The sequence below is a fragment of the Poecilia formosa genome, unplaced genomic scaffold, assembly GCF_000485575.1.
Source record: "Poecilia formosa unplaced genomic scaffold, Poecilia_formosa-5.1.2 Scaffold4, whole genome shotgun sequence".
Taxonomy (NCBI): domain Eukaryota; kingdom Metazoa; phylum Chordata; class Actinopteri; order Cyprinodontiformes; family Poeciliidae; genus Poecilia; species Poecilia formosa.
The window spans coordinates 5,728,870-5,750,121 of record NW_006799943.1 but is presented as its reverse complement, the minus strand read 5'-3'; the positions used below and the strand labels follow the sequence as shown (position 1 = coordinate 5,750,121).

Below are 21,252 nucleotides of genomic sequence, written 5' to 3'. Positions count from 1 at the left end.
AATTTTTTTTTATTAGGACGATTTTTCAGCCATATTAAAATGTATGTATTTCACAAAATTGCAAAGGAATCACTTTTCTCTCATCACAAGAGTGACGTGATCAACATCTAAATGTTGCTACTGGAGGAAAAGACAAAGAAGACGACAGGAAGTGGTAGGAGCATGATGGCATGGTGTGTTTTTTGTTTAATGACTTATTGCATGAACAAACTTATTCATGTGTGATTTTAATTGCATTTCTTATTTAATGGTAAAAGCATAATTGAGAAATTCTGTGTTTTTTGTTTGTTTGTTTTGTTTGACATTAGGATAATTTTGGTAAAGTTTTACACATATTTGTAATGGAATCTCAGCTACTGAGGCAACCAAAGTTTTTAGATGATGTTCTGGTCTCCTTTGATTGGAGTAGTTTGGGTAAACTGGTTTCTCCTCGGATTGTTTTCTCTATTATTGCATATTGTTGTTTAGTGACCGCAACTGTGGTTTGCTCAAGTCCCAAAATCTTAGAAACTGCTTTGTAGTCCTTTCCAGACTGATAGATGTTGGTGACTTCATTGTCGTTTCTTGAATGTTTTCTGTTGTGAGATCTGTCCGCCTTCTTCATTTCGTCAGATTTTATTAAAGTTATTTCTGTCTGCCTAGGTTCTGGCAGTGACCAGGCCTGTGTGTGGAAATGAAAACTGAACAACATCCACAATGGCAATGGTTATATTTTCACAAATTCGCACAACAGTAGGTTAGTTAGGATATAATTTCTTCCCTTACTAAATGATATAATCATCTGATTACTGCTGTCCTTGTGTTGTCCTTGGTATTAAACTAAATTGAGGATCTGAAATATTTCAGTTCAGCCCAAAAAAAGCAAAAACTTTTTCATAGCTCTGGAAATTATCTAATTTTGAAACATAAACATAGGTTTATTCGTTCCAGGTATTTCAGGTCATAGAGAAACGATAGAGGTGGGATACTTTCTATACACAGGTGTCTTCATTTGAAAGGAGGAAGGTGTTATTTCTCAAATGAATTATTAAACATCCGACCCGCAGGCTGGGATTTATGAGATCTGAGACACAGAGGCTACAAAGGACAATCAGATCGGCTTCTGCTTTGAAATAAAACAGAATCTGCTGATCTGTTTTCATGAATTCAGCAGTACAGTATGAATGAAAGCTCATCGCAAAAGGCTGGCAGGACTACAACTGTCTCGCCATTTCAAACACAGAAACAAAAGCTAACGACGACGTGAGAGGTTTGTTTTTGAAATTAGACTTAATTTAGTTCCAACACTTAATCCAGGAGTTGTTTTATCACTTGTAACGACAGAACCTTCTGAATTTGGCAGGTTCGCTCTTTTTTGTAACTTGTCCAATAATTAAGCTAATAATGTTGGCGCATAAAAGCTAAATTTAAACTAAAGGAGTAAAGTACATGAAAGATTGAGTTACTACCATGCAGCTATGCAAAGGGATGGTAGGTTCCTAATGCGTGTGGTTGAAATGTTTGTTACCTTGTGGGTGTGTCGGTTGTGGCAGCCATCTTGGAACCCTGCTCAAACCCAGCTGTTTTATAGAAAGAGCTGGAGTTTAATTGGTTGGAGCTTAAAGTAGTTAAAAGAATGAAGTGTTTTCTAAATTGTGCATTTGCATACAGAAAACATCTGCCTGCTATTTTACTATTGATAAATAATTGCTAGTGTTTACATTGTGTATGTGAAAGTTAACTTTGTTTCCTCTTTTTTCCTCACTCTGGAAGGCTGAGGTGATTGGCCGATGTAAATTGATTAGGCGGGGTTTAAACAGTATAAAACTGATGGCTGCCATTTGGTAAATCTGCTGTGTTGCACTAGACTTAATAAACCATCTTTATTTGCTGTACAGCTAAGATCGACTGACTTGTCTTTCCATACCAAAGAAGGGTCATGTTATTGGTGCCAAGCAGAGAAAACGTCTAAGGATATTGTTAAAACAACTAACATTGAGTTGAGACCCGTTCAATATATTACTAAAAACTGGAAGGACCATTTTTAGTAATATAAAAACGGTCCTTAAGGAAAACCACATTTCTTCTGCAGAAATGTGGTTGTGGGAGGAAACAAACTCCTAAATGACCACAATAGGTTTTCACATGAACATTTGGCGCCATTTAAAAGTAACTGTTTCTAACGGTGTTAAAGAACAACAATGGTAGCAGTCAGAGTTATGTTTAATAGTGAAAGAAGGAGCACTTCCACAATGTGAGTGGAACTCGAGGGTTTATGACTGAACAGATGTGTAGTCATAAAACCACCAATCAGTCAGGCGAACCAGAAGAAAAAAACCTTTAATTTGCAAAGCAGCGTAAAAATTGGACTCTAGAGAGATGGAAGACGGGTCATGTGATCTAATGAGCCCAGATTTACCCTCTTCCATACTACCTGGCTCATCGGGGTATCCAAGACAGGCAGATGAAGTGATGAATCCATCATGCATAATTTCTACTGCAGCAGCTATACGATCTGCCGTTGCTGCTTTTGGTTCAGCCACACTGTAAGATCACCTGACTTGAATGATCAGGTTATTTCATCAATAGGCTGTTTCTTCTCTGATGACACGGGAATTTTCCAGGATGACGATGCAGTTTCAATTGGCTGAAAGTGTGAGCAAAAGTTTAGAGCTGAAGTCTATAGAGAATCTTTGTGACGTTCTGGAGAAACTTTGCTCGACGGTTAGTCTCTCCCATCATCAATACAAGAAAAATTAATGCAACACTGGATAGAAATAAATCTTGTGACATTGCATAAACTTATTGAAACAATGCTAAATGAAATATTAGAGCGTGACCTTTCTTTCTCTTTTCTTTTGGCCAGGCAGTGTATATCTGGTGGGATGTTGTCAAGTTATCCGAGATGCATTACAAATGTAAAATTCTCATGTTGTCCACATCTGCATATGACCTGCGCCAGGAATGTCACCCTTCCTCACTCGCATGCTGACTATGCAAACCAGGGACGATGGCGCCTGTCCAGGTCTCACCTCTTTGCCTCTGTTGCTTCTCCCAATATGATTCTCAAGCGCGAGTTGCTCAGGTCTCAAGGTCATTGCGTTTGATGGGATTGTGCTTCTTTGCACGCCCTTGGAGTTTATCCTTCTCGAGCTTCAAGGCGGGACGGGTTGGCCCCTCTCAACGAGGCATTCCGCACAGAGCGAATCCTCCTGCTTCTGTCCCACGGCAACAGCGTAGATCATCCTGAAGGTGACAGAGAGCCTTGTATGGGGATAACAAGGCCTGGGGATGCATGCCGCACCAAACTGTGTGTCACATCCATGATCTGTGGACAGAGCCGCCCTGAATCGATTGCATCTTTGCCCCTGGGAGACATAAAAATGTGCGCACGCACACCCAGCAGGCGAGGTTATGAGGAATGTTACGGGAAGCTGCAGCAGTGCATAAATCACTCTTATTAATTACAATGATAAAAGCTGAACACTGGGAAAGAAAAATATGATGGGGAGCTGAAACTGGAAGACATTATAAGGCTCACAGGGCTGCAGCAGCTTGAAAAGGCTGCTGTTACTCATTTACACTCTGTTGGTGCGTTTCTGTATTTTGATGTTCAATAAGACCAACTTGAATACTTGTAAAGGTGAAGCTGCAGTGATCACAGGTCAGGAGGGAAATTTGTAGGACTGATGTCTTCCAGTCACATCCAAGGTAACAGCAATCAAGTTAAGAAGCTGGAATTTAAAATATGGTGGCACTCATAAACATTGTTTGCACTGCCTCTTACAAACATCATTTACTTACCATTGGCAAACCCCACTTTTAATTTGTTCAGTTTAAAGTTGCAGGCGCCACATTGATTTTAACGACATGCTTACACGTGTATCTTGTAAAGTAAAAATCTTTCCACCACGTTTTACTGCTATCGATGCAGGAACGGCCATTTTGAAAGTCGTAAGTGGAGGTAGTCTGAGCTGGTCTCTCTTTCCTAGCGGGAAATCTGACTTTGGAGGACGATCAAATTGATTTTTCAGACGTAGAAATCAGAATTTCCCAGTTCTGAGTGCAACTGGAACACAGAGTGGGATTTGGGTTGAGAAATAAACTCTGGGAAGGATTAGGGTTATGGTCCCTATGAGCAAGACGCTTGAACCTTCCAGACAAGAATGTCCTCAAAGAAAGTCATATTTTATCAATTCAAACATTATTGAAAATTTCATTTATTTCTATATATATTTTTGTTGGTCTTGGGTAATATTTTAATTTCCTGAGAAGTATATTTTTAGGTTTTCATTAAATGTCAGTGATAATAATCAATATTAGCAGAAATAAGCATCCCTTACTGCAATGAATCCTCTGTATTTAACATATTATTTTTAAAGTTTTGACCAGGATTATTGGAATAAAGGAACATTTACATGATACATCGAAGTATGAAAAATTATCCCAAACAGGACAATGCATATTTTCACCTACACACACAGTTTCCTTCTTGTGCATCACTATGACAGACTGAAAACTGTCCTGCCCTCCCACATTTAATACCAGCACTGCAATTTCCCAAGTAGCAATTACAAAAAGCTGCTATCTGTCTGTTTACAGACTGATAAGCTTTTGCTGTCAGCAGGTAGTTTTTCTCCTTTTAACAGAATGACCGGCTATGGAGGGGAAATGGATCCAAAAATAAACCATAAATCTGGGGAGGGAAATGCACAGCGTCTCCAAAGGGTGTGCAGGTGAAACCACGATAAATCATTTCAGAACTATTTTTCCACTTTTAATGGCATTTATTCTGTATAACTCAGCTTTAAAAAATGTTAGAGGGGAAATATATATTAAAAAGTTGCGACAACCTGCTTGTATTTCATGATTGTACACACCTCTAAGCTAAGACTTAGTCCAGTTTTTTGATTCTATTTCAGCATTCAGGAAATGTGTGTGAAGACAGACGGTATCTTGTTGCACTCTGACTTCAGTTTTTACTGTATACTGTCATACCTATAAGGGAACATTATTTATTAAAGTATAAAAAGTAGCAAAGTTCAGCTTAAAACATCTTGCAAAATTATTGATAAATTGACATTCTGTTTTTCTTCATTAATTGCAGGTGGAAACTGCAGTTAATGAAGAATGTGTGTATGTGCATTTCAACAATGAGTTTGTTTTATCCTGGCAAAATAGTTTGCTTCTGACTTCATAATAGTTTGATAATGACTTAATAGTTACTCTGATAAAAGAGGGAAAGGAAACCGGCTCTTTTCCAGAACCAATTCAGAACTAAATCTGTACCAGCCCTGGTTGAGAACAGGAACCTCTTTGGTTCAAACTACTGTCTGCAACCTTTCTGTAGAGCCGCCCCAACTATTAACAAATATCTAAATTACACTACAGTCCAACACCAATCGCTTAAAATAGTCGCCATACTAACCAATAGCAAAAGATCCTGACTCCCAATTGACCGCATGCATGTAAAGCAATAGAAAACTTTTCAAGATTAGCTGTCCGTTGTTGCTACATACTAATGAAGGGGGAGTAAATGCTTTAAATCAACAACTCGATGTCAACTGTTGGGTTTCGGTTGACAAACATTTTTTTTAGTGACTGCATTAATCAGCGTCATTGCTTTTAAACTTGGGGTTTAATTTATTAAACTTTTGTGTAATCAGATTGTGTGGTGCAGATTTTCTACCCAGGTCCCTCTTGTAAAGGAGATTTGGATTTCAATGGGATTATACCTGGTTAAATAAATAAATAAATAAATAAATAAATATGAATAACCAGTCTCAACAATAAACTGAATTTGAATGTATACATTAGCAAATTGTATTGAATTGACTCATCTTGTAAATTACCTTGATTCACTATGTGAAGAAACTTTAAAGTTCTGTTTTATTTTATTTTTCATATCTGTTGCTTTTGTGCCCCATTCCTTCATGCCGCCCTGGACACCTGCCCATGTGACCCACATTGAAAAAAATCACCGCTGGATGAGCTTCATGCTGCTTTTTAGTTGGTGACTAGAGGAAATATTAAACGTACTGCCAACGTTACACTAATAACCAAGACGGCAGTGGCACACAGCAGAGTCGTGTGAAGCTCAGGACTGTGTGCATGTGCGCGCGTGTGTGTGGGAGTGTTTAAGTGGAAGTGGGAGTTGAGGGGGCTACAGTATGAGAAGTAACGTCGCTGGAGGAGCAGATGTGACGGCCGAACTGTTGGAAGCAGATGTTAACTAGCGGAGGAGACGTTAACGGGAATAACCGGATTATGAGGATTTGAGGAGAAGTCGCCTGAACCCGGTGTCAAACACACACACACACAGCGGGGAGGATTAAGTTCCGGGCGCCGTCGCTCCTCTCACCGCGCTCCGGGGGTCTGTCATGGGCATCGACCGGCGGCGGAGAGCCTCCCTGGCTCTCACCTTGAACTTCCTGGCGCTGTTCCTGGCCGTGTCGGCTCTCACCACCAGCTACTGGTGCGAGGGCACGCGTAAGGTGGTGAAGCCGTTCTGCACCGGTCTGGTGACCACCAAGCAGGCGTTCTGCATCATGTTCAACAGCTCCAACATCAACGACACGCGGCTGGTGCAGTACATATGGGAGACCGGCGAGGACAAGTACGTGATGAGGAAGTTTCACACCGGCATCTGGTTCTCCTGCGAGCAGAACATCAACATGACCGGTGAGTTCCGCCGGAAAGGCGAGGGGGACCGCGCGCGCGGAGCGGTGCGTCACGGAGAGCCCGGCACATGCAGAAGGGGACGGAGTCAGAGTTGTTAGATAGGATTTTAATCAAAACAGGTTTGATCAGCCACACCTCTGACGGGATTTAGAGAATAATCCGAGAAAATGCCTCTGCAAATAGATGGAAATATTACAGTTTAAAGTCTGCTTCTCAGTGTGGTGCTGCGGGTCATCCAGCGGAAATGTGGCGGAGCAAATTGTTTGGAATTTTATTAAAAAGAATAAAATAAAATAAGCTGATATAAAACTTAAAAGAAAACATAAAACTATAAAAAACAACAACAACAAAAAAAAAAAAACAAGCAAACGAGACAACCTACTTATCTCCTTCATGCATAGTGGTCACTATGACGTGTGTGTGCGCGTGTGAGTCTGTGTGTGTATTTGTGGGTTATCTGGGTATAAACCACCTTACTTGATTGTAGTGTCCATCTGTACAAAGCCTCCTATTGGAAAACCAGTGTAAGTGCACAAGAACCACCCCAGACATTCAAGGCTGCTGGTCATCAGAACTGATAACATGTTGGGAATTTATTGGCTGTTCTGACATATGAGAGAAGAACTAGTATAATTATTTCATTTTCAAGGTGTTGATAATATCTCACAGTGTAATAGCTATTAATCTTCTCCTCCTTAGAATATCATGCAGCACTGGTCCATTGTTCTTTAAAATCAACGTAACCCATTCTAGCGTAAAGATACAGAAAGCTGAAATAGTTGAAGTTGATAAGGAAGCTCAAGATTTTCCACTTTACAGACAATGGGCAAAAGAAAGCATAATATAAAATACTGAAAGTTGAAAATGAACAATATTATTTTGTTGTTTTTCATGAAATTATGTTGGAAAAATACACTGTAAAACTGGAAAGACAATTTAAAACACACAAAAACATTTGTTCACATGGAAATTTATTTATTTTTTCTGAAAAGTATACTCTACAGCTGTTTTTAGTGATAGGATTGGACACATTTTAGAAAACACATCAATGTAAGAGCCAAGTGGCTCTTTATTCTTATTCAGCACCTATTTCAAAGTGGGTTATCTGCTGTTTTTTCTGTCTTCTTCCCTATTGTGTGGAAATCCTCCACTGATGACTTACAGGACAGTTCCTCAGAGGTGCTGGACCTCCAGCTGTGACTCTGACATTACAGAAAAAAAAAACATTTGTACCTTCAGAACACCATAGGAGCATTTTGTGTGTGCTGACTCTGTTTCTGTGCTACAGACTTCCTCAAAAACGGAGGATGGAGGCGGAAAGCAAATCTCTTGACAAATTGGATCATTCCGAGATTTCTTCTTCTTCTTCTTTTTATTTATTTATTCATGTATTTTTTTATTTTCATGTCACAGTTTTATCCCCTCAAAGTCCACCTTTAGCTCTCTCTCTGTCGCAGTCTGGGAAAATGCTGGAATACAGATGAGGTCCCATTTTTATTTATCAGTGAGGTGCAGGGGTGGCTGTGCTGTCACCGGGTGTCAATTAAATGTCTCATTTACATTGTTTTTCAGGTGAAAAATGCCGGAGTTTCATTTATGTGGCGCCGGCGAACGAAAGAGGTGAGGATATATAGACACATTTTGAGTTTGATGGGAAAATTCAGACCCAGTTAATGTGTGCGTAAGACCTTGAATGGGTGAGACACAGGATGTCTCTGCCGGCTTTATTCAGAGGCTGGATTTATTGCGCCTTCTTCTTTAAATGACACGAGTTCAGACAGCTTTTATCAAAAGGATCTATGAGCATTACTCAAACTACTCTCACAGATTCTGCTCTTAAAAAAACGCATGGATTTACACTGACATTACTACACATACAGAGGTGGAAGGACGAAAAGGAGCTAACCACTTACTACAATTTTTTTGTAGAAAAACCTCACAATTATACACTTGTTTTTGTTGGACTCTTGTATAAATTCCAACAAAAATCCATTGTGGTTTTTGGTATGATGTGACAAAATGTGAATTGTAACTTTCCCTTCACCAAACTGTTGATTATAATTGGACTTTAAGGCAGAAAATCTGAAAGCTGGAGGTGTAACATTGTTCCAGGTTATAAGTCTTAGTGTTAAACAGCGCAGCAGCATCTTTTGGGAGAAGGACTATACGTCACAGTTACAGAAGAAGCTTGTTGCTATAGTAATTTTTACAGAACCCAGTTGATGAGGCTAAAGAGCAACATAGTTTTCATCTTAAGGAGGCTGGTGTATGCTTTGGATAAAATTTAATAGCTGTGCCTTTCAGTAAAATGTGACCATGTAAATTTAGCCTCTGTAGTTATACTGTCCTCATTGATCCTAATGAAAGACTCTGTGCGCTGCCTTTTTTCACAGCTGAATGCCTCTGGCTTTTTAGCCTCACTTTTAAAAAAAAAATCGCACTGCTCTGTTGTCTGGACGCTAGCTTATGTCGCTGCTAGTTGACCACGCCTCGTAGAACTCCAACATGTTGCTCAGAATTGGTCGAAAACAAAAGCACGGCAGTTTTTGTAGGTGAGCGTGATGCAAAAGATTGATCCGTTTATCAAGGGGAAAAGCATGTTTCCTGAAGACCACGAAGTGGGTTCAAGCTACTTTGACTTTCTTAAAGAGATCTGACTGAACTAAACCTGACAGCAGCAGCAGCTTAAACCTGGCATCTCTGTGCTGTTTTCAATCTTCTTTATGCCAAATGATCTGCAAAAGTAAACATGACTCAATGCAGCAGATGTAGATTCCTTAAATGCCAAGGTTAGAATGTGCAACACTGAACTCTTATAAACTATACAAGTGAGTGAAAACGTAAATGTTTGGACACAACATGTTGCATTTTGAAGGCCATGAAGAGCTTCGTGCTTATGATAAAGAGATTGTTACAGACAAGTATTACAGCTTTTCATAGTCTTAATCCAGACAAATAATCTGCTCTAGATCCATCGTAAATTAGCATTGTGATGGAGTCAGGTGCGAAGTGAACCAATTTTGACACTGAAATTTCCGATGAACTGATCCTGCTCCGCTCTTCAAACACCCAACACTTAATGCATCTGTAAAGGTTACTGCTATTTCCATCGCCTCCCTCCACCAAATAAAACTAAACATCACAACTGATTGGAGCCAAAAACAAACATGGTTTCCCTGCTGCAAAAAGAAAATCACTAAATTTCTAAACAACTTGAAAATCTGTAACCAGGCAACTAACGGTTTACTTCTCTCTGCAGCATAAACTGGCTCCAACCGAGAGCTCTATGAAACAACAGTTTGGGTGAAAAGCCCAATCAGTGGTAGAGCACTTGTTGTACATCTGAGTGCTAAAGTCTCTAGTTGTGATTACATTTACATATCATGGTACATGTTGATGGAGGGCACTTAATTAAATGCTTTTGATTGCAGATAGATTTTGTGGAATGTCTTTGAATATGCTGCGGTAACTGCACTTAATACTTTCTATTTGTCCGTTTTACAGGTATTTATTTTATAAAATACTATAAAATCACTTGTGTAGAACTTTCTGGGATGTTTATGGCAACAGGCTTTTTGTTTCTATTTACCTGCTAATATCTCCTCGCATTTATCGTATCATTTATCTTGATAAATTTCTTAACATTATAAAAAGTTTTGATTTATCAGTGTGACAACGAATTCTAGTTAGAGTCTTAAAACCAATTAAAATCTGTCAGCTTTACGAGTTTCTCCGTTGTTTTTTTCTTCTTTTTTTTAACTTATTCTGGAGTTTAGTGTTAAAAATCATACTTTTTATATATAACATTTTGCAACTGGCATCCTAAAGAGTCGTATTTACAAACGGGTGCGTTTTTAAAGAGCAGTATTTGTGGAGCTGTGATTGCTGTGCCTCTCAATCACAGCCATACAGTTACCTAAAAAAATAAAAAGCTGTAAATAGATCTTGTTGTAACTTTTACCGTTATCACAACAGCACCACAAAATATGGTGATAAAACTTTAATCGCCCACCCCTACTGATCCAGCCAGACTCAGGACGGGCTGCGTTTCCTTACACATCGCTCTGAGTGTCCTCCCTCTGTCTGTGAAGGTTAATGATATGGGTGAAGGGGGTCACTGATCCACCTTTCTCCTCTCATCACTTCTCCTCATCCATCCTCGCATCCTTCCCTGTCCCCTGTCTTCATCCGTGTTTGAGGATGTTTTCCCTCACCCCCTGCCTCCCTCTTCCTCACCCTCCCACCATCCACTCAACCCCCCACCGTGTGGATGTCGGCTTGTTATTTGTCTTTGTGGTTCCTTCGTACTAACCTCCTGTCTCCATAGGAGTGCTGTGGCTGTGCATCGTTGCAGAGTGCCTGTACATCCTGCTGCTGGCCACCGGGGGCATCCTCATGTCTTTAGAAGTTTGTCACATCGGCAACGTCATCGACGGCCTGAAGCTCAACGCCTTCGCTGCCATCTTCACCGTGCTCTCAGGTAACCAGGTTGTCACGATTGCGATACGGTTGAGCTTGAAATAATGAGTTTATCTACTCGTTCTGTAATCAACTTGGTATTACTCTGATCAGAGACGGGTGACGTGGACTTAGAATTTTATCACGATATTTTGTAATATGATTGCTATAGCAAGAAAATAGATGACAAAAAACAGTTTATTTCCACTTTTTTAGATAACTGCGTAATGTAATATTCATAGCACCACAAACTGCTCTTTAAAAACATTCCTGTTTCAAATAATATTCTTAAAGACACCACATACTCAAAGAAGTGACATATCTCTAAGCTGCACATAAAGACTTCACTGATTTACTGATATCCATTGATGCTCTTGCAAAAAGAAAAAAAAAACGTGAGAAAACAGTATAAACAAACATTTTTAGTCAGTTGAACTGAAATTCTTATCATGGCAAGAATGTTTTTCATGATAAATGATAAAAGATATGATAAATGTTCACCCTATTACGACATATTAAGAAAGAAAACACAACATAGACATTTTTCTTTCATTCCTGAAAAATATTTAAACTATATTGGCATTCGTTTCGTGTGTTCTGATGATAGCGAGTTGCATTTCTCTCAAAAAGGAAGAGTTGCATTAAGGACACATGAGACGTAAACACAAGTTGAGGTGATTTGATTCGCCTCTCAACCAAAATTAAGTCGGATTTGTTGCTTTGATCCAGCAGAATGAAAATTGTTGCAACACAACACTCTCAGGATGCGGCCGAGAAAATCATGTGACTCAGTAAAATGATTATTAAATTACTAAAAACCTTTTTGTTTTTCCACTGGAACCTTCCATAAATTTATAAAATAACTTTTTCTCATGTCATGGAAACAGTAAAATCTGACAAACTTGCCACACAACACATATGCTCACTGGTCTTTTAATACCTTAGTAATAAGAAGATTGCTTTCTTCTAGATTATAGTTTGTATAACGGTAGTTAGAATAATGACTTTTATGGCAATAACATAGCTTAACTATGGCGAAATGTTTGAGGAAATGGTTAAAACATACTGGTTAGCTCCATGTTTAACCCACATGAGAATAAATGTAATGCTTTTTCAGGAATGAGACACACGACTGTGAATTAAACTGCACTCAGTGTTTAACCTGCAACACTTGTTGCTGATCTCCGAGATGTTCACAAGTCATTTTAGTCAAATCTCTAATAACTAAAATCAGCATTTCAAAAGCATTGCTGTAGGACTGACATTCAGAGCGTTGCGATTTCTTTCCAATAATCAGTTAACACATGAACATGTCACAGCATGGCTGTATCTCTGCAGACACTTTTGTCAGGGGAAAAATAAACCACGTTCCAATTCCATCTGTTTTGGCTTCTGCTGCAGAACCAGCGAGTGTTTAACTCTGCCTCCCCTGCCGGCGCTGATCCAGTCACACAGTCGGGCCAGCCGCAGCCCCACAGCCCCTTAGAAGATTTCCCGCTAGTTTACAGTCTGCCTCCACCTCTCAGCGGAGGAATTAACAATGACCTTCTCTCTAATCCACTCTGTGAAAGTGATGCTGAGCTCCCGTCTCTGAGCTGTGAATCAGCAGTGAAAGATACGCGGCTCCACGGCGGCGACTCGCTGCGTTTCACTCACTTGACAGGTCAGATTTAGGAAGGCTGTAAAAAGAGTCATTTTCTGAAGAGCTGTTCTCATTTTACACTGTGGTCAGTCCTCAAAGCCAGCTAAATTCAGGCCTTAAAAATAAGGATTATACTCACTCATAATGTTGGAACAGTGTAAATTATAACCCGTCTTCAAAATAACGTTCTGACTTAATGTTTTCACACCTGATAGTCTGGTAGACTTGGTTCGATTGGGGACCAAATTTTTAGCTACTCTTTCCACTTTCACACTGCACTGTGTCAAACAATTAAAAACTAAGTAAAAAAAAAACCCGTTCCCCTCCTCGCCTGTGGTGGCGCTGCACCAAGAACCACTTAAGGAAACGACATGAAAACCTCAGAAGAAAACACTGAGCGGAACTTCCTTTTTTCGCAAAATGTAAAAAACTGGAGTAGCGTGAGATTTTAGTGGTTGTATGATTTCTCATTTGTCCTTTGCCATTTCTCCCGTTAGTGCTACACGCTCACGTTTGTTTTGGTTGTATTTACCCAGAATGCCCTGCATCATAGTTTGTTTTCTGCTTTTAGAGCAGTCTTCTGTCTGCTTTGCATATTGTGAATGCAAGCAGTAAACATTACATTGTGTCAAATTGTCAAAATCACCATTATACATCAAATATGTTGCTCAACTTTCTGTTTACTGCTAATCAAAGGCAGCTCTAAACAGGTGCGTCAATTTAGCTTTAGCTTTCCAGCGTTTCAACTGTTTACAAACTTTCTGGGAGTTTCTCTTTCTTGGGTGTGGCTAATCCAAACAGGGCTAAGTATTTACAGAAATGCATGGAGGATGCTCGCTGTAACATGAAGCTAGAGCTTCTCTAGCTAGCTAAATAGTATCTCATCAAACAGCCAGATGTCTCCTCCGTCTCATCAAACTGGGCCTTGAAATTGGACATACGTCTTTACGCTGCTCAAATGGCGCCTCACTTTCATCACAATCTGGTCAAACATGAAATACTTCAAGATATTTCTCCGCCAGCTGTCGCCGTCTTCGATATCATTATATCATAACAGAGCTGTCGGCCATCCTTCACTCCTACTCTTGTGCTTGAAGACGATTTGTCTTTTCATTCGGAGCTGACAGGGCTTGAACTCGGCGTCTCTGAGTTATACTCTCATGGTTGTGCTTTGGTGTTTTGTAGCTGCTCTAGCCAGTCGTCTGGAGAAAAGGAGGAGGCGAAACCCCTGAAGGTTCGTGTTGTTTCTGTCCTGCTGGAGAGCGAAAATCATGTTGTCGGTTCGCTGTTTAAGATCTGTCACCGTGTGTTGCCTTCTAAACAGCTTCCCAGGCTAAGCTGACAACATTGCAGAGGCTTTAGTGCACTTGTAAAATGTTTGAATTAAGCAAAGGCTTCCAGAAGCCGTTTCCTTTTTTTAATGGGATGAGTAGCAGGAGATAGACTATGGTAATGAGGTCTGGAGGAAAAATACAAGAGCGCAAATTAAAGTTTATTGCTGTTGTCAATCATGCATGATATGATAAGAAGGCATCTGAATTTTCTTTTCTTTTTTCTTTTTTGGTGAGGTGACGATGGCAAAGGAACAAGAAGATCATTTTTTACGATATGTAGAAGCTGGAGCCCATTAGAGCTATGAGTCAGGTTCTAATTTTAACAGCAAAATGTAATATTGGTAGAACAAACAAAAGCACAATGTTTTGGGTTTTTTTTAACCACAAAGATTTAAATGTGATAGTAGCAGGAAGTATACGCCACCATCTATGACTATTAGAATCTCGGGTAAAATGCGTTAAAATAAATGGTTGCTATGGAGACCTGGTGACCAACATGCCATTCTTTGATCTGGTTTTGGTGACAATGTGCCAGATCCATAAGGGCGGATCTATGCATTCTAGATCTATGCCGTGCGCTCTGAACAACGTCATGCTTTATTGTTTATTTTACATTATATTTATAATTCCTAATCACACTTTCTGGACTATTTGAACAGTGTGCTGCAGTTTATTCTCTACATGTTTGACCATGTTTTTGTTTTTGTTTGTTTTATCAGTTTCTTATTCATGTTCTACTCCTAATTGCGATGAGTGAACAAATTAAAGTCCATGTTTGATCGAGCTTGTGAAGCTACTGGTGTGATGTACTGGTGCAGAGTTGTCAGATTTTGTTATTCACTGGATTTATAAGAATCATTAAGAATCATTTTGAGTCAATTCAGCTCTGTTTTTCTGTATCGGATTGTATCGGCCTATACTGAACCTCCGATATCGGTATCGGAAGTAAAAGAGTAGATTGGTGCTTCCATAGTCTTCCCATCCACTAAAGTCCGACTAAACTAAGGTTTTTGGTGGAAAAGTGTATCCTAACTTGATACAGGTTCTGCCCAGACCCTGAACCAGCTAATGTGCTTTCTAGTTTCAACTGTTTGACAGTATCCCCAAAGGACGTTCCCAAATAAGACGGTATTGTAGCAGCAGAGAGAGAAAGAGACACTTCTGCAGAGCTTTTCCACCACACTCTGCAAAATGAGTCACCCACTCATGAACCTCCGGGAATCCCATGATTAGACTGCAAATACAAGTGACTCACTTAAGTGCAAAGGGGAAAATACAATTGAGAGATCTTTCCCAACACGCGTCGGGATGAGTAGTTCCTCAGGTCCAATCAGTTTTCAGCCTGGAACGGAGCCTGCTGCTTTGATCGCTCTGTCAATTGCAGTTCGGAGACCATTCGTCACGTTTTTGACTCACTTTGGTTTGTGACCTGCTAAATATAAAATACTTAACTTCAACCAAGCATAACAGGAGGACGCCACTCTTCCACGTTCATGAATACACATGGAGGCAGCGAGGAGAGCTCCTTGCACATGAGAGGGCGGCTCGTGTTGAAGATTTGGAGGTAATTATTCTCCAAATGAAGTCTTGCAAAAGGACTCCTTGAACATTCTCACATCTTGTCACGTTCCAACCACTAAATTCATGTTTTTGTATTTTGTGTATTTTGTTTTACGACCCACACAAAGTAATGCCTAGTTATGGAAAAATAGGAAAAAGAAATCCTGTTTAAACTTTGGTATAACTGGAAATCTGAAAGGTGTAGCATTCAATTGTCATCGGTCATGCTAAATGCTATACAGACCAATAAACCACTGATTTTACCTCATGATGAAGGATTCTGCTTTAGACACTAGATGCTCTCACTGTGTTAGTCCTAGTTTTCTGACGCTGTTTAAGACAAACACCCCCACAGCATGATGCTGCCAACATTATGTTTCTTATGTGTTTTTCAGCTTTACAGTTTGGTCAGTTCAGCTCAATTTATTCTGATCATGAAAAAAATAAGATTATTTAAAGGCTCTTTATGAGGAAGTCCAAATAATTTCCAGTGACGTGTTTCTACTCCGGATGATGAGTGATTGACAGCACTAAGACCCTCCTCTTGGGTCTGATTGGTTGTTTCTGGCTGACTGGTGTATTTCTGTAGTTACTACTGGGAGCACTGGGAAAAGGTAGACAGAGGAGCTTGATTTTTTTATTTTTCACAGATTATTAGTCTCATTACACCGTCACAACACAATGATAATTTTAACAAATATGTGAAAAGCATATGTTTTCATAAAAGTTAGGTACTACAGATTTAATGCAAATGCACACCACACTTTTCAGATTTCATTTAGCAATAAAAAAAGAGAGCTGTGTATCATTTCCCTTCCTGTTCACAATTTCACATTGCTTTCTGCTGTCATAGCCTGCAAAATTTCAGTAAAACACAATGGAGGCTGTCATTATTTTTGACAAATTGGAATCACAAGATCATAATTTCTCTTAGTTTGATACCATAATGTGACATAGAAGTTTTTTTTGTTTTTTTTTACTACCCAGCAGACTGAACCTTAGAAAATACACAATTTGTTTCTGTGTATGTATAAATTTGTCAGTATGTATGACTGGCAGACAGGTCAGCGTTCATAGTTTGGCCAAATGTCTGCAGCCTTCCAGATAATCATCTAATCCATTTGTTTTGTTCGAAACAACATCGGTAATTGTGTCAAATCATTTGTTTTGACTTTGCTGCCATCTAGTGGTCGATCAAAAAAACAAAAAACACACTGGGAAACTAAAGCGGCGTCTTCTGGAGGCGCAAAGGAGAATTAGTAGCAGTGTCACGTACCTGACGCTGGATGTATGTATGTTATGTATGTGCTTTATCGCACACAGAGTGACATTCATCCACTTCAGAAGGAATGATTGTGAAGAAAACATCCTTCCTCCCCACATGCAGGGACAAGAAATGTGTCATTCATCCCGAGGCAAAGCCTTCCCTCATCTACATGGCATTATGACAACGTTGTACCAGGATATTTTAAAATGAAACATGAGCATTGATAGGCAGGAGATGGGAATGTAGGTGTTTGCTGCTGAATCTGTTCAGTGGAGGGATTTGGCGGAGGGAGGGGAAGGAGCTTATGCGGTAATCGGATTGGGAGGCTCCAGTTGTTTTCACACTTGTCCTCCGCAGGCGTTCAATGGTTCGTGTAAGGAAAGCGAAAATTAAAAAATAAAAATAAAAAATACAAATGACACAAAGAAAGAAGGTCATTTTGTGGCTTCTTTCTCACATTTCCAGATTTATTTCACAAGCGATCTGAAAAAACGTGACATTAATTTATATTTTCAGCCCCCCTGTTAAAGTTGACACTCCCCTATAAAGTCCAGTGCAGCTGACTTCAGTCTTCACTAGTTGCGTTTATGAAAGAGAAGCAAGCATTTTTCAGGGCAAAATGAATAGTAGCTGAACATAGAGAACAACACCAGTAGCCTACACACTACTTGTTAACAAGCTTAAGGTGCTGTATTGATATTAGCTAGTCATCTCTTAGCTAACTTTACCTGCATCCAACAGTTTTACTCAACTCAGTCTGTTAGTTTGGGGGAAAAACTGTGAAAAGTTCTTTGCGTTTTGCTGGTTTGCTGCCATGATTCTAACACACCTGCAGCAGCAGCAGGTCCCCTTCACTGCCGCACAGGTGTAAACCCAGCGCGAGCATCGTAGCGCTCATGTTGCGTTTAAAGGCGGCTCGGAAAACAGGTTACGATATGTTAACAATGAATTAAACAGTTTTAACTGCTGATAAAAGTGACAGAGGAGACAGATATGGGAAGTGCGGAAGCCCCTACTGTATCAAATTGACATAGGACTAACAGAGAGTTGGCCATTCTAAGGTAAAAACCCAGCGCATACAGCTTTCATGTTTTTTTGTTTTTTTTCTTCCCCATCCAGACAGCTTCCCACGCCCCCCCCCCCCTGCAATGGCGCCCCACAGTTTGGGAACCTCTGGATTAATGTGTCCCAGATTTCCTTTATTCAATGCTGCCACCAAGTGGGGACATTATGGAAGTGCAGTAGTTTCTGTGTGTGAGTCACATGTTCCCTCTCTCTCTCTCTCTCTCTCTCTCTCTCTCTCTCTCTCTCTGTGTGTGTGTCTCTGTGTGTGAGGCAGGTCTGCTAGGTATGGTGGCCCACATGATGTTCACCACAGCCTTCCAGCTGACCGTCAGTCTGGGTCCAGAGAACTGGAAACCTCAAACGTGGGACTACAGCTGGTCGTACATGTGAGTACAGTTTACCTGGTTGTATGAAACACATAGAAAAGTGCCACAAAGTAAAACAGCATTATGAAGAAAACAATTAAATAAATGCATAAATAATCCTGGAATGAGATAAACAGATCAACTGGGATTGACAAAAGAAGCTCTCCATTAAAAAAAAAAAATTCTTCAATATTTATTTTGTTTTTATTTCATGGGAACATTTATTTGAATTATTTATTAATGTAGTTTCCAGTGGAAGTGAAAAGGCTCTCCATATGAGATGTATTAATATTCTCAATGGGAACCGTCTCCACGCTTTGAGGTACAGCCAATTAGCACAAAGGGAAATGAATGAAGTTCATGGATTGGCTGCTTTTCAAACGCCAGCTAATAGTGTGTCTAGTAGCATTACAGTCAGGTATTTCAGCTTCCAAAGCTGCTTTTTCTTTTGTATATTTTCCATATTTGATTCATGCATAGGTGAATCCACAATAAGTTGGTGATCCACTTTAACCCTTGACTGAAGCAACATCATCAGTTAATTTTAAATCAAACTGTTTAAGGACTTTTACCAAAAAAGTGGTGGTCTTCCTAGAATGAAAGCATTATTGAACGTTACATTTATAAAATAATATGCTTAAATACAAACTGAAGCCGTTTTAGTGGTTAATGTTTCTTATCGTCTGAGATTAAAGCAGGCTCTTTTCTCTGTTTCGTAGACTGGCGTGGAGCTCCTTCACGGCCTGCATGGCGTCCTCGGTCACCACCATCAACCGCTACACCAAAACCATCCTGGAGTTCAAGCACAAGCGCAGGAACATTGAGAAGAACCTGAAGATCAAGCAGAAGCTGCTGGAGCTGGATTCTCCGGAGCAAGTGTGGGACATGTACATCAGCTCGGTGCCGAGCACTGCCGAAGAGCTGCTGGACCTGTCGACGAGCGGCCGCAAACTCTCCAACACCTCCATCTTCCTGGACCTCAACGACCTGCCCGACCCGCAAGGAGAGGAGTACTGCTAGAGGAACCGGGTCTTGAGACGCGACAACATGGATGTTACGCTCTGCGTGGTACAGTGTGAATACTGTAAAAAGGCTAGCTGAAAGTTTAAACTTTTCTTTTCCTCCACACGACTTTATACGATCGACTTCCCGCTCTGCTTTGCTCTCTGCCAGCTCTTAAGATATGAAGATGGATGCTTATCATGCTGATTCTGCTGGTTTGAATGAAGGTTTAGCTGGTAGGTCCAACCATCTGGTCAATCTGAATTTAACCTTGGTGCTAATCCAAGGTAGCCACTGTGGGACCAATGGGTCTGTGTGGATTTCACCAGCAGCGTAGACTGTGTTATTTCCTTGTATTAAAACATCAGCTCTGTTTTTCAATGTATGCTTTGAGATGCTGTATTTTCTAATGTATGTGGAACATAAAACAGTCGAGAGTCGATACAAATTTGCACCAAATTCTTGGCAGTTCCCAGGATCGCACAGATGCTTTAATTTTTTTTCTTTTTGTTCCCCGCTTTGTAAATCTGCTTTACCAAGCAGACTTTACTGAACTTGGTGTCAACGTGAAGCACAGCAACAAAATGAATCTATTCTGAATCTTCAAGACGGCAACACAGGGTAAGGGGTGCACCCCAAGTCCTTTTAAAAATAAACAGTTGAGTCATAAATTAAACAATAAGTTAGAGTTTTTTAAATATGGATGTATAACCTTTATTTGAGAGTCGAACTTGGATTGTCTTTGTTTTTTATTCACTTTAGCTTCCTAGCGAAGTGAATACTCATGCTAACTAGCAAAAAAACTAGCTGGCTAACATGTACCTTGATGACTATTGTTTTTGTTTTTTTGTCTCAAAAGACCAACTTATGTACAAAGTTTCTATATTTTCCATGCAATTTGACATATGAAAACAAATTGATAGTTAATTTTTTTTTTATTATGAGCAATCAGTATCTTCCCTCCTAGATAGAGTCTGAAAAGTCAATCAATGCTTTGAAAAAGTGTCTGCCCAATTACACATTTCTTTTGTTTTCATCACAATCAGATGTTTTAGGTGATGGATCAAATGTTAATATCACGCAAGGTTAATCAGAGATGGATAAATAATTTTAAAAATGGAAAAATACAATTTAAACCAGTCTGACCGTATGTGAGGCTGTGATTGACCCAAGACATCCTGGCAAAAGTTCTGGCTCATAAATCCACAGAACAATTTCCCATAAGCCTTGGGCATCATCGAGATTCTTTGGGGAGCAAATGTGAGAGAGCATTTGTGTTCTTTTGAGCCAGGACTTGTTTTGTTTTACATTAGAAACCTTCTGGATGAGTAACTGAGGCGTTCTCAGAGTAATTTTGAACAACCTGCCTTTCCTGCGAAAGTTCACCTGTGTTCCAGGATTTCTCCATTTGCTGTTCCAAAGCCTCATCTATGGCTTTATTACTGACTTTCTGATGTGTTTTAAATGTTTCTACATCAGAGCATAATTGTTGCTTTTTGGGAGCTTTTGTCCTACTTCATGCTGTCAGACTAGTTGGATTTAAGTGATTTATGGATTCCTCAGATCAAGCAGTAATGAATTTGGTTCATTTGGCTCAAATGAACCAAATTCAGTCGTCTGAAACAAAAAAAAGTTGCACCAAACTGGTTGGTTTGGATAGCATTTTCCCCTAGCAAATGAACATTTACTTTTTTTGTTTTTTGATGAGCTGAAACTTTGAAGTTCGACAAAGAAGCAAAACAGAAGAACAATGTAAAAGGGCAAACACCTTTTTAACGTCACTGTATCTAAGCTGTCTGGAACGCAACATAAATCTGGTTGAACCTTTTGACAAGTTGCTGAGTTCTTCATATTACTTTTATTAGTCATGTACCTCTACTAAGCATTATTGCTAAGAAG

General features: G+C 39.7%; 1 protein-coding gene across 1 annotated transcript; it reads left to right on the top strand.

The window, feature by feature from the left end:
- Positions 1–5,964: 5,964 nt before the first annotated feature.
- Positions 5,965–21,252, top strand: gsg1l2b (gsg1-like 2b). Its single transcript, XM_007561411.2, has 5 exons — positions 5,965–6,660; positions 8,233–8,280; positions 10,988–11,140; positions 18,261–18,372; positions 19,071–21,252. Exons 1-5 carry the CDS (start codon positions 6,360–6,362, stop codon positions 19,369–19,371), a joined length of 915 nt encoding a protein of 304 aa, XP_007561473.1. The 5' UTR covers positions 5,965–6,359; the 3' UTR covers positions 19,372–21,252.

Bases quoted from the DNA above. Each gene is read 5' to 3' on its own strand.
- gsg1l2b (XM_007561411.2), top strand. From the start codon at position 6,360: ATGGGCATCGACCGGCGGCGGAGAGCCTCCCTGGCTCTCACCTTGAAC. The intron at 6,661-8,232 runs GTGAGTTCCGCC...ATTGTTTTTCAG, and splicing joins GCAGAACATCAACATGACCG to GTGAAAAATGCCGGAGTTTC. The intron at 11,141-18,260 runs GTAACCAGGTTG...TGTGTGAGGCAG, and splicing joins CATCTTCACCGTGCTCTCAG to GTCTGCTAGGTATGGTGGCC.